At 45.7% G+C, this 12,737-nt stretch overlaps 1 protein-coding gene across 3 annotated transcripts in view; it reads left to right on the forward strand.

The window, feature by feature from the left end:
* The window catches only part of RBM47 (RNA binding motif protein 47), an 81,868-nt gene extending 69,741 nt beyond the window's left edge, over nucleotides 1–12,127 (forward strand). Inside the window, exons 3-6 of one of the 3 annotated variants that reach the window (XM_007178788.2) lie at nucleotides 1,325–2,485; nucleotides 3,362–3,568; nucleotides 6,364–6,551; nucleotides 11,319–12,127. In XM_007178788.2, the coding sequence (XP_007178850.1) occupies nucleotides 1,357–2,485; nucleotides 3,362–3,568; nucleotides 6,364–6,551; nucleotides 11,319–11,552 (1,758 nt within the window). In that variant the 5' untranslated portion in view covers nucleotides 1,325–1,356 and the 3' untranslated portion in view covers nucleotides 11,553–12,127. The remainder of the gene's footprint in view (nucleotides 1–1,324; nucleotides 2,486–3,361; nucleotides 3,569–6,363; nucleotides 6,552–11,318) is intronic. The other 2 variants (XM_028165605.2, XM_007178796.2) reach the window with 2 other exon arrangements.
* The last annotated feature ends 610 nt before the right edge of the window (nucleotides 12,128–12,737 follow it).

The raw sequence follows: 12,737 nt of genomic DNA on the forward strand, positions 1-12,737 counted from the left end.
TTTTTTTCTTATTTTTCTTAATTTCCATAAAATTTACTTGAATACTATCATAGACCAAAAAAATGAACTAAACTTCATTTTTTCAAAAGCTGAAAATCAGAGCTGTTCTTTACAAACGCAAAATACGAAGCTCCTAGTGATAATCTCACTGTATAACTTAAAATCATTTCCATGAGCCCTACGCTATAGGAGTGGAGGTGGCATGATTTAGACTTGCACTGGTGTGGCTATTTAATTTTAAAGTAAAATGAAAAATTCTGCAATAGTCACATGGCCACAAGTGGCTAGTGACAGGTTTTCCATCGTCACAGAAAGTTCTGTTGCTCAGCACTGGTTTCAAAGAAAGAACATGGACTCTGGAGCCATACGCCTTGAAATCAAGTCCTGATATGAGCTGATACTTGCTGTGTGAAATAAGCAATTTACTCAACCTCTCTGAGCCTATTTCCCCATAGACATTTGGGACTAATGATAATATCACTTCCCATGAAAGGAGATTAAGAAGATCAAATAAGATAATACATGTGACAGTTCTCTGAAGACTATAGGGTAGTTTACCAGGTCGTTCCTGCTTCACAAGTCCCCCAGCCTGAACTTAATCTAGCTCTTTGTGCACTGATTCCAAATCCATGAATGATTCATACCAAGAATTTTGCTGATAGGGAACGACACCGTAAAAATCAGACTTACCAGCTCTTAGCACAGTTCCCAGGACAAGTCCTTGGTAATGTGGGTGTTCCATTTCTTCCTTGTAAAAAGCTTCCACACACAGCTCTGCATCTTCTATAGTAACACCTCCTCGGTTTTTTCCTTAACAATATAAACACATTGCCCTCCTTCCATTCCTAAATGAAAAAGGCTGTCTTAAAAAAGAAAGCAAAGAAAGAGGTTTTGTCTGTCAAAGAAATAAAGGGGGTAAAATGCTGTAACTAAAAGGAAGTCAATCTGACTTGACAGTGCAGGAATTAAGCAAAAGATGTTGCCAACTGCCGCAAGAACGTGAAGTTTTCCCCAACGATGAGAGCAGGTTCTCTATGCTTCAAAGCTGTTGGGTTACTGACTAAGCGGAAGTACTTGCTCATTCTGATTTTTTTTCCCCGAGTCACTTCTGGTTTTTCCTGCAAAACACCTTGCCCAATTTAGACTATTTTAGAGCTGCCGCATATCTAGAGCGGTCTCCATCTTATTTCTCATTCAACCACCTGATAGTTAAGCGTGAGTCTTGTATGGCTTTGAAGAAGAAAGAAAGAAAAAAAAAAAAGTCAAGTTCTGACTCAACTCGGTGCAGATTCCACACTCACCCTCTCCCTCCTGCCTCCCCCAGGTTTCCCCCGGGCTGTGGATGCCTTTGACATTATGACCGCAGAGGATTCCACCGCAGCCATGAGCAGCGAGTCGGCCCCTGGGTCCTCCGCCAAGGTGCCCGAGGGCGTGGCGGGCGCGCCCAACGAGGCGGCGCTTCTGGCGCTGATGGAGCGCACGGGCTACAGCATGGTGCAGGAGAACGGGCAGCGCAAGTACGGCGGCCCGCCGCCCGGCTGGGAAGGCCCGCACCCGCAGCGCGGCTGCGAGGTCTTCGTGGGCAAGATCCCACGCGACGTGTACGAGGACGAGCTGGTGCCCGTGTTTGAGGCGGTGGGCCGCATCTACGAGCTGCGCCTCATGATGGACTTCGACGGCAAGAACCGCGGCTACGCCTTCGTCATGTACTGCCACAAGCACGAGGCCAAGCGCGCCGTGCGTGAGCTCAACAACTACGAGATCCGCCCCGGCCGCCTGCTCGGCGTGTGCTGCAGCGTAGACAACTGCCGCCTCTTCATCGGCGGCATCCCCAAGATGAAGAAGCGCGAGGAGATCCTGGAGGAGATCGCCAAGGTCACGGAGGGCGTGCTCGACGTGATCGTCTACGCCAGCGCGGCCGACAAGATGAAGAACCGCGGCTTCGCCTTCGTCGAGTACGAGAGCCACCGCGCCGCCGCCATGGCGCGCCGCAAGCTCATGCCCGGCCGCATCCAGCTTTGGGGCCACCAGATCGCCGTGGACTGGGCCGAGCCCGAGATCGACGTGGACGAGGACGTGATGGAGACCGTGAAGATCCTCTACGTGCGGAACCTCATGATCGAGACCACCGAGGACACCATCAAGAAGAGCTTCGGCCAGTTCAACCCGGGCTGCGTGGAGCGCGTCAAGAAGATCCGCGACTATGCCTTCGTGCACTTTGCCAGCCGCGAGGACGCCGTGCATGCCATGAACAACCTCAACGGCACCGAGCTGGAGGGCTCGTGCCTCGAGGTGACGCTGGCCAAGCCCGTGGACAAGGAGCAGTACTCCCGCTACCAGAAGGCGGCCAAGGGCGGCGGCGCGGCCGAGGCGGCAATGGTGCAGCAGCCCAGCTACGTGTACTCCTGCGACCCCTACACGCTGGCCTACTATGGCTACCCCTACAACGCACTCATTGGGCCCAACAGGGACTACTTCGTGAAAGGTTAGTGGGGACTCCTTGCCTGGGTAGGCCCAGGGATCCGCGTCTGCCAGGTGGGCGGTGTCAGGGGTGTGGTGGCTGTCATTTACCGAGCTGGTGGACGGCGACCCCCCTACCCAGCCTCGTTTGGGTGTGGGTTCTGGGTTCTGTTCTTTGCTGGCGCTTAAGGCATGCACTTCTACAGCACTGAGAGGAATGCAGATCGTTAGTATGTGTGGGATGAGTGGTAGAATCGTGGGCGCATGCAAGCTCTTCCTGCGCTCAGCCTTTCCAGGGCCTACCCACTGTGGGGCTAGTCCGCAAGGCTCTGGGTTCTTAGGTTAAAAACTACGTGTGAAATGAAGTCTTTAGAATGTTGGGGATTAGGGGGCACAGTGTTGTCGTTGGGTTTTTTGTTTGGGTTGTTTTGTTGTTTGTAGTCACTGGCTAGCCCGTAATGAAACCAGGCATTACACTGGGAAGCAGAATGCTTAGCCTCTGGGTCCTGTTCTCTGATTAACTGCTTTTGTGACTTAAGTCAGCCCCTTTGACCTCCCGAGGCTTGTTTTCTCACGCATAAAATGAGAAAGGTGACTAGCAGTTCCCCTTCCACAACTAACTTTGTTACAGTGTGTGAACATTTTTATTTACTGGAGTTGCAGTTGCAGTCCTAGGAACTCACCCTTCAAGTTCATCTCTTGCGTTAAGCAGACATTTTAGGGTGCACCTAGGCTGGGACAGAAGGTGTGAACCATCTTCCAGCTCATTGAAGGGCAGAGGTGTAGCCACTTGCAGCTTAGAGCCAGCGCAAACACCTAAGTGCCAAGAACCTTGAGCTGAGGTCCGCCTCCTGTACTGTTGCTATTGGTAGCTCATCGTGTTTTGTGTTGTTATTATAAGCAGGCAGCATAAGAGGCCGGGGTCGAGGTGCAGCTGGCAACAGAGCCCCAGGGCCCAGGGGTTCCTACCTTGGGGGATATTCTGCTGGCCGTGGTATATATAGCCGATATCATGAAGGAAAAGGAAAACAACAAGAAAAAGGATATGAACTTGTACCGAATTTGGAAATCTCTGCCGTCAATCCAGTTGCCATTAAACCTGGTACAGGTCAGTATAAACCGGAGTGAGAATGGATCTTTTCAGCCTGAACCCCAGCCCTCTCTTTGAAGTGACTTCCTTGGGTACTTCTATCTGCATATGGGTTCCTCTTCTCAAAGGCAACCGGAGATTAGGCAAGGAATGTGGCCTCCTGTGCCTTCTCATCTAGAATTTAGGGAGATAGTCTAGTTTTGACCACGTTCAAGTCAAACTTTCCGATAGTGGGTTTTTCCAATGGGTATCACCAGTTGTTAGGCTTTTTTTCAATTAGGCAGATTCTCAACTAGGCAGATTGGGATGGGGGGTGCAGAGATAGAAGAACACGAGTCTCTTCTGTGTCTTCTACCAGCTAAAAACTTTCTTCTCCTTACTCAAGCCTATTTCTACCACACGCATCAGAAGCCAGAAGGCGCATTTCTTTGCTAGTTCTGAGAGTTGCTGGGAAGGTTAGAAAATTCCCCTTCAGGAGCAAATAACACCACTGTCTCTTGTCATGGTCTTAACAAACCAGAATGCCTGGGAGCAGCAGTGAAAGTTTTTGCAGATGATTTCCAGCTCTCATTTCCACCTTTTGCTGGATCAGTAGATTGGGGGTAGGGGCACTCAAGTAATTCAAGCCAGGGACCTTGAACTTTGCTTCCACCCTCCACAAACCTGGCCCCACAAACCAGTTTTCCAACATTGTTAGTGCTCATTGGTCGCCTAATGTGAAACAGGTCTTTCTGACCCTAACCTGCAAGGAGCTTTCTTTAACTCCACAGTGTGAGCATAGCACAGACTCCCACACACCACACAAGCCCCCAAACACATGGGAAATTCCACCCTGACCCTCCTCCAGACCTGTTCCCGGTCTCATGGAGGGAAGATTGAAGAACGCTTTGAGAACATCCTCGCTTCGAAGCTCAGCCTCTCTGACTTTCTGTTGCCTGAGGTCTGCACTCCTTCCCCTGGCTGAAACAGACTCAAGGGAGCTGTGCGAGTGGGGCGTAGGTTGGCATTGGCCACATAGGGCTTACAAAGCATTTTCCCAGTAGAGCTTCCTTTTGAAGTAATCCGGTGATTTTTTTTTTTTTTTTAATGCCTATGAAAAAATTCTGCAATTTCTGCGGGTAAGTGACTCCTTAGACTGGATTTCCTTATAAATGCCATTGGTGCTTTAAGCAGTGTAAAACAGATCCTGTTTCTCTCTGTAATTCCATAAAGCAGAGCCTGGATACAAGACTTGTCACTTCTACTTGTTGGGAAAGGGACTCCTGTTGGCATTAGCTTAAGATTTAACTAGAGGTAGTGGGAAGCAACCGCATAGCACAGGGAGATCAGCTCTGTGCTTTGTGACCACCTAGAGGGGTGGGATAGGGAGGTTGGGAGGGAGGGAGATGCAAGAGGGAAGAGATGTGGGAACATATGTATATGTATAACTGATTCACATTGTTATAAAGCAGAAACTAACACACCATTGTAAAGCAATTATACTCCAATAAATATGTTAAAAAAAAAAGATTTAACTAGAGAAAAGAACTCTTAAACAACCTTTAAGCATATAGTTGTGTTCTGAGGCATGGAGTAGCTGACAGCCAGAATAATCCAGAGTTGCTTAGTACAACTCAAATATAGCTCAAACTTATAACCCTTTCTGGGCCCTATCCCCTTGACCTCTATTTCTGATTAATCTAGAAAATTAGAACTATGTATTTTAGGAGGAACACCAGGGCAGTAGTGAAGTATCTGGGCACAAGATCATATGGATGGAAAGGCAGGTAAAAGATTTGGTTAAGATTTTAGGTATATTTTATTGAATGGCTGTATCATTGTTTAGCCCACAGTCATTTCTCTTTACCTTATATCCTCAGCTTTTATTAGAAGAAATTACTTACAGTTGGAGAAAAAACATAAGTGAAAGGTTACTTTGTGTATGCATTTCAATATTCTTGCTCTTCCTTGCAACACACACATACCACACACTCACGCAAACTCCCCCAGATCAGGGCTAGTATTTTTTTTTCTTTTTACCTCTCCTTATCATACATTGACATTCGATAACTGCTGTCGGTTTGAATCTCTGGTTGAAATGAGCCCTTTGGACTTGACTCACAGAAACATGTCTTTGAATTGGCAGGTACCACCAAAAAAAGCAGTCACTCTACTGCTTCGCTATTATGACTGGCCATTAGAAAATTAGGGAATTTTCCATTTTTTATTATGTATTTTTCCTTGAGTCAGTAATACTGAAATCTGAAATGTGGGGTGGGGAGGATGTACACAGACCTCTGAGTTCTCAAAATGAAACCCTCAACAGCACCAGCTTTTTAAAACGTGGTGAAAGTAAAAAGGGCAGCGGGTCTGGTAACGAGTTAGATGAGTGATAAGGAACCAGCAGTCTCCTTCTCACACTCTTGGGCCTCGAGCCTCTGCTCTCACTTCTTATTCTGAGACTGTTTTCTCAGAATTAGAAGGCCCTTTCTTGCTCTGTAGGACCTCAAGAGTAAGAGTCAAAATGCGATTTTCTGTTAGAAGCAGTAGGAAATGTGGGTGCAGAAACCTAACTCTAAGCTTTCCTTCCCTGATGATCTATGGGGAGACCCCATTGGTACCTACGTGTTTCCTTTTGAAAGTCAAGCCAAGGGGAGGGGGGTACCTGCCACCTCCTCTCTCTTCCTCTTGGGTAGCACCTGTACTGAGGGAGCATTAGTTAGCAGGGAGAGCCCTTGGCTGCTAAACTTGGTTTTTAAAAACATAGAGAAAGTGATGGACCTCCCTCAGTGACTGGATGACTGACCTGTGTTTCCTTCTTACTTCTCTTGCAGTGGCCATCCCTGCCATCGGGGCCCAGTATTCCATGTTTCAGGCAGCTCCGGCTCCTAAAATGATTGAAGATGGTAAAATCCACACAATGGAGCACATGATCAGCCCCATCGCTGTGCAGCCAGACCCAGCCGCCGCGGCCGCGGCCGCCGCCGTCATCCCTGCCGTGTCCACGCCACCACCTTTCCAGGTAGGGTTCTTGCTGCGGTCGTTGCGTTTGTGTGAGGCCTCCTGTGTCGTGGATTCATTTAATATTCCACAGGAGAATTTACTGTGTGCCTAGCTGTCTGTTAGAACTATGGGACTGGATGACAGACAAATTTTGTAAGATAAATCATGGCAGGACAGAAAAATTTTTAGTAATAATTGTACTACCCCAATATCATCACTGTATTAAGGATGGGAAGCAATATGCAAAAATGGCATGTGTAATTTTTCACAGTGTCATAATATTATACATACTATTTTTTTTTTTATGACACTGGATAATTTTTAACTCATGTTCTTATTGTTAAGGAGCTGACACACAAAATCCCAGGAGATAGTTCACGTTTTCCCATTCCAGGTTATAGTTCAATGAAGAGTTCTTTAAAGTTCTACTCCTCCCTCCACGCTCCCTCCCTCTCTCTCTCTGTATGAGTATATACATATGTATACATGTATACATATGTATATGTGTGCCTGTAGAGAGAGAAACGTCTATAGAGATAAAGATACATGAAACTTTACAAAATCTGCCTTTACTCCTCTCTTACAACCATATCCAACTATTCCCATATCTCCTCCCAATCCAGTCTTAGCATTCCATCCTCCTTCCCCACCTCTACTCACCCACAGTGTTCTCCTCTCTGTGGTTTCTTCTCTAGAATCTTTCCCATCCATCTCACCTTGGAAATCATCTCTCCTGTACTTCTCATTACCTACAGTATTACTTGGCATTTGACTGCCAGTGTGTTCTATCTCCCCAATTAAAACGAAGTTCTTCCAGAGCAAGAGCTACGTCTTATATTGCTTTGTATCTGCAATGTGTAGCACACAGGGAATACCTATGTGATATATCATTCATCCAGACAGAAAAATAATCTTGTTGAAGCTCTCCTTTGTGAGGCAGTGAATCTCAACTACCGTATCTATCAACAAGCGTAAAAACTCAGGCCGGGGCTGTCTTTTATCTAATTGGGTAAGAATTATCCAGGGGACATGTTTATATTGATAAAACAGAGATTCTTAGATTCAAACCCCAGAAGATTCCAGTTCAGCAGAACTGGGCTGGGGTTCTAGAATCCATATTTTGTCCCAGCTCCTCAGTGATGCCGAAACAAAGCCAGGCTGTGAACCCTCACAGTAGCCTGCTGTTTGCTTGCTGTTGCCCACACTGAGCCCCAGTCTTGACTGCACTATTCAGAAAGGGTCAGGCCATGTGAAGTTTATTTATCTATCAATATATCGTCAAGTATTCTTTAACTGCAAAAAGCCAAAAAAAGGAATAGGTTGGAAATGACTCACAAAGCAGTTATTCCTGTGGCCTGACTATAAATATATACGGTAACCTACAGGCATTACTTAGTGGAATTCTGCTAATAATTTCTAATTCCTCTTTACTAAGAAACTCGTGAACTTTGGTCTTTGCTGCGTGGTCACAGTTCTGGTGGAGCCCAGATTCCAGGCTTCATGATCACGTTCTGGAATGCAGACCGTTTCTATCTTATGTCAGTCTGTGCTGGATGCTGCCGTGGGGTCTTTACACGAAGTTGTGGTTTGGGAATTCGTTCAGTGTGCTGTCATTAACAGTTGATTCCTATGGAGATTGTTTCCTTCTCCAGTATATTCTGCAGAATGCCTGGAGCTACTTCATTTGTAACGTGGGAATGGCTTCTTTGAGTGTGTGTGACCCTGCCACTCTCCCTCAGATCTAAGTACTCTGTGTCCTGCCTCGAGTTCATTGACCTGGGTTCTCTGACACGTTCAGTCCTCTGCCGCCTCTGTGTTCTCTGCCAAATTGCAGCAGAGGAAGGAGCTTTTTGTTTTTTTTTTTAATATTTATTCATTTATTTATTTGGTTGCACTGGATCTTAGTTGCGGCTGGCGGGCTCCTTAGTTGCGGCATGCAAACTCTTAGTTGCAGCATGCATGTGGGATCTAGTTCCCCGACTAGGGATCGAACCCGGGCCCCCTGCCCTGGGAGCGCAGAATCGTAACCACTGTGCCACCAGGGAAGTTCCCAAGGAGCATTTTAAGCTCCACGGATCGGTAAATAGAAAACTTTTTGGAGTGGAGCAACACTGGAAATCAGTTCCCAGCATGGCTTCCAGAACCTTCTTGGGGAACACCTTCGATCTTCCTCCTCTGTTTTGCAGGTGCTCAGGGATATTCCTGTTTAGCCATTTTATATCCAAAGTTTCATATAGCCTTTGCAAGCAATTAAAAAAACTTGCAAGTGTAGACGATCATTTTTTCACGTTGATTTCTCAAAGTGTTCTCAGTCTTCACAACAAGTCGGTGGTATAGGTAGAGCAAAGATAACCATTCGTTTTTTGAGAGGAGCAAAAATTGAGGTCTTTTTCTCTCCTCCTCCCCAACTCCCTACGCTCAGCCGCACCCCATTGCATTCACCTGAGCCCAGGTGTTGGGCTGCACTGTAGCACATGGAAAGGTTCTTCTCAGATGTCACCTTCCCTGTGATTCCTTCCCTTTGTGCATTTGTCATTAAAGAGATGGCCACACATTTGGAAAAGATGGCTTGCTGTCTTGCTGTAAACCACAGTCTTCCCAGTTCGAAGATTGTCTGCCTGGTCATAAAGCGTTTCTAATAAGATATTCATTGTGACTGCATTGTAGGAGGCAGGATAATGCAAGGCTAAACGCACAGGCTCCAGAGTCACACATCCCCTTGCTTAAAAGCTGTGTCACCGGGACTTCCCTGGTGGTGAAGTGGTTAGGATTGCCGTGGAGCAACTAAGCCCGGGCACCACAACTACTAAGCCTGCGCGCTAGAGCCTGCGAGCCACAACTGCTGAGCCCGTGAGCCACAACTACCGAAGCCCGCGTGCCTAGAGCCCGTGCTCTGCAGCAAGAGAATCCAGCACAATGAGAAGCCTGCACACTGCAACGAAGAGTAGCCCCCGCTCGCCACAACTAGAGAAAGCCCGCGCGCAGCAACAAAGACCTAACGCAGCCAAAAATAAACAAAAAATAAATTTATAAAAAAAAAGAAATAGGTAAAAAAATATTTTTCAAAGAAAAATAACATCGTACAAATAAGGCACTTAGAATAGTGCCTAGCAGACTATAATCTCTCTGTTATTGTTATCATTTAGTATAATTATTATTTTGGTTACAGTTAAAAGAAATGACTCTTAGGTTATGAAGTTCCTTTGAACATAATTTTGTGACTCTGATTTGCAGGTATTGTAGAGGAATGATAAGTAATTCCTTTATAAAAATCCAGGAAGAAGTAATTTTTTAAAATCTAATTCTCCATTTCACATATCCTGAATTGTTTATTTTAAAGATACATTAAGACAAGGAGACCACAGCAGCACGTACTAGAGGGCATTCTATGAAACATAAGGTGCACCGGATGTTTTGTTATATGTGTGTTTTATTTTACCAAACATCTATCTACTTTTCCATAAAGCAGCTCAGAGAACGAGGTCCATAGCAAACACTTCGGGAAATACTGAACCACAGTCTTCCCTGCATACTCCTATTTGTTCTGAAAACATAGTATGTTACACTTTCAAGTGGAGGGAAGGAAGCAGCAAGGACTTTCAGAGCCAGCACGGCAGCTGCAGTGCGGCAGCTTCAGTTAGCTTGTCTTTCCCCACTTCCTCCTCATGTAGAAACCCCACCTTATTCTCCAGAACTCAGCTCAAATGTCTCCACGTCTGAGATGCTTTCTCTGGCTCCTCAAGTTAGTTGGCTCCTTCTCGAACCTTCTACAGCAATTTGTTTATATAGTGGTGTCATATCTTAGGTGGGAGATGGTTGAAGAGATCACATTTGCTGAAAATCGTGTCTGGGTCACAATCTTTTTAGGTCACAGCTTAAGAAGCTGACCCTTTGGAGATCTGTGTACTTTGTTCCATAAAGTTGTCACAGACTATGCTTCTTTCTCTCCGTTCTTGAAACATCATGCTTCTTCAGTTAAGTATGAGTTGAGGCAGCTGGCATGTATTTTAGGAAAAATATTTCTTCTTAGTTACAGTGAGATCAACTGAGTAAAGGGTGGACCTCAACTCCCATCTCTCGCTAACTCTGGGGCATAGGCTGATTGTGTGGAATGGTGGGCAGAAGATTCCAGAGCATTGGAACTTTCCCTGAGCATTCCAATTCCGTCAGTGTCACCAGCTGAATTCAAATGAGCCTTGAGGATGCAACTTTACCTTACTTTAATGGCTCCTGTCTCACTCCCTTACAGTTATTGTTTGTCTACCCCTCTGCCTTTCTGCCCTGAGAATGGCAACTTTTGTTTGCTTTATTTTTAAATAAATTTATTTATTTATTTTTGGCTGCGTTGGGTCTTTGTTGCTGCGTGTGGGCTTCCTCTAGTTGCGGTGAGCGGGGGCTACTCTTCATTGGGGTGCGCGGGCTTCTCATTGCAGTGGCTTCTCTTGTTGCAGAGCGTAGGCTCTAGGCGCCTGGGCTTCAGTAGTTGCAGCACGTGGGCTCAGCAGTTCTGGTTCGCCGTCTCTAGAGCGTAGGCTCAGTAGTTGTGGTGCACGGGCTTAGTTGCTCCGCGGCATGTGGGATCTTCCCGGACCAGGGCTCGAACCCGTGTCCCCTGCATTGGCAGGCGGATTCTTAACCACTGCGCCACCAGGGAAGCCCAAGAATGGCAACTTTTGTTTCTCTGTCTGTTTCTCCTCCAGACCCTTGGGAGTTGAATGAATGAATGAATGAATGGATAGGTAGCTACACGTGATCAGTAAGGATTCTTTCTCTCCCTCCTCCTCAGGGCCGCCCAATAACTCCAGTGTACACGGTGGCTCCGAACGTTCAGAGAATTCCCGCTGCCGGGATCTACGGGGCCAGTTATGTGCCATTTGCTGCTCCGACCACAGCTACGATCGCCACGCTGCAGAAGAACGCGGCGGCCGCCGTCTACAGCGGGTACGCAGGCTACATACCTCAGGCCTTCCCCGCCGCTGCTATCCAGGTGCCCATCCACGACGTCTACCAGACCTACTGAGATCCACCCACCATGACCACTGAAGGAACACTTTACTATTTATGAAGAAAGAACGTGTTGGGTTAGCACACACGAAACCCGAACGTGAAGAATGTTATCAGATACCAACCATACTGGAATATTTTATATACATGAAGTTTTCACTAGTTTTTTAAGACTGTTTTCAATTTAGCAGACCTGTGTTCGTACATTTCTAAGAGGCTTGCAATGGTTTGTGCCTTAAACACCATCTCTTAAAAACTTGTACGCTGTAGTACATTTGTATAGAGGTTTTCGTTTTTGTATTTTTAAGGATATATTTTCAGTATGAAGGTTATTTTCTTAACTTCTGCACTCCAGAGATTTCTATTTTGTAGTACCTTCAATAGTGAATATATCAACTATATATTAAAAAGCACACTTGAGCAGCTAGGGAACTATTTTGAAAAATATATTCAATATTTAAAGATACAAACAATAGTGCTTTAAAAATACTACATAAGACGTTATTTTAAAAGTTATACTGGAAAGTGCAATTTTAAAATGAGTGAAACCTCTATTTCTGCTGGAATTAAAAGTTGACGGGTGTTACTATGTGTTATCCATGACGGTTCTGTTTTTTAAACACTCGACCTCTCCTTAAGCCAACATTGAAAGACTTGTCACACTTCTGAGTCCAAACACTGGAAAGCTCTCTCACCTGCCACCATCACCCTGGGTCCCTACTCCTTCTCCAGGTGCCTTTGCTCTTACATAGGTTCTCTCCCCACCCACTAGTCACCCTCTCCCCCTGTTCCCAGTCCCACCTTCGTGTTTGGCAAGTCTAGGACAAATTAATTACTCTGACAGAGAAAACATTGATGACTTTTATACTTCTTTTTGTTGGGGTTTTTTGTTATGGGTTTTTGGTTTTTGGGGAGCATTTGGTTTGGTTGGGAGGTATTTTCAATAGCAGAGTATGTGTAAGCACAAGATTTTAATAGTTTGCATAAGACATCTTTGCATAGCTATTTAATTGTCCAATATACAACTTTCATTCCTTTCCTAATGCTTTTATTTTATTATATTTGTTTTGAAGTGTAAGTTTGTAGAGACAGAGAATGTTATTGTAGACAAGACCCTGAAAGACTCTTGTCGGCAGATATGCTTCTAGTTGCCTTATCATGTTTCATGCGAAATGTCTGTAGTTGTCACGGTGTTGGAAAT

The sequence above is a fragment of the Balaenoptera acutorostrata genome, chromosome 5 (genome assembly GCF_949987535.1).
Source record: "Balaenoptera acutorostrata chromosome 5, mBalAcu1.1, whole genome shotgun sequence".
Classification (NCBI taxonomy): Eukaryota; Metazoa; Chordata; class Mammalia; order Artiodactyla; family Balaenopteridae; genus Balaenoptera; species Balaenoptera acutorostrata.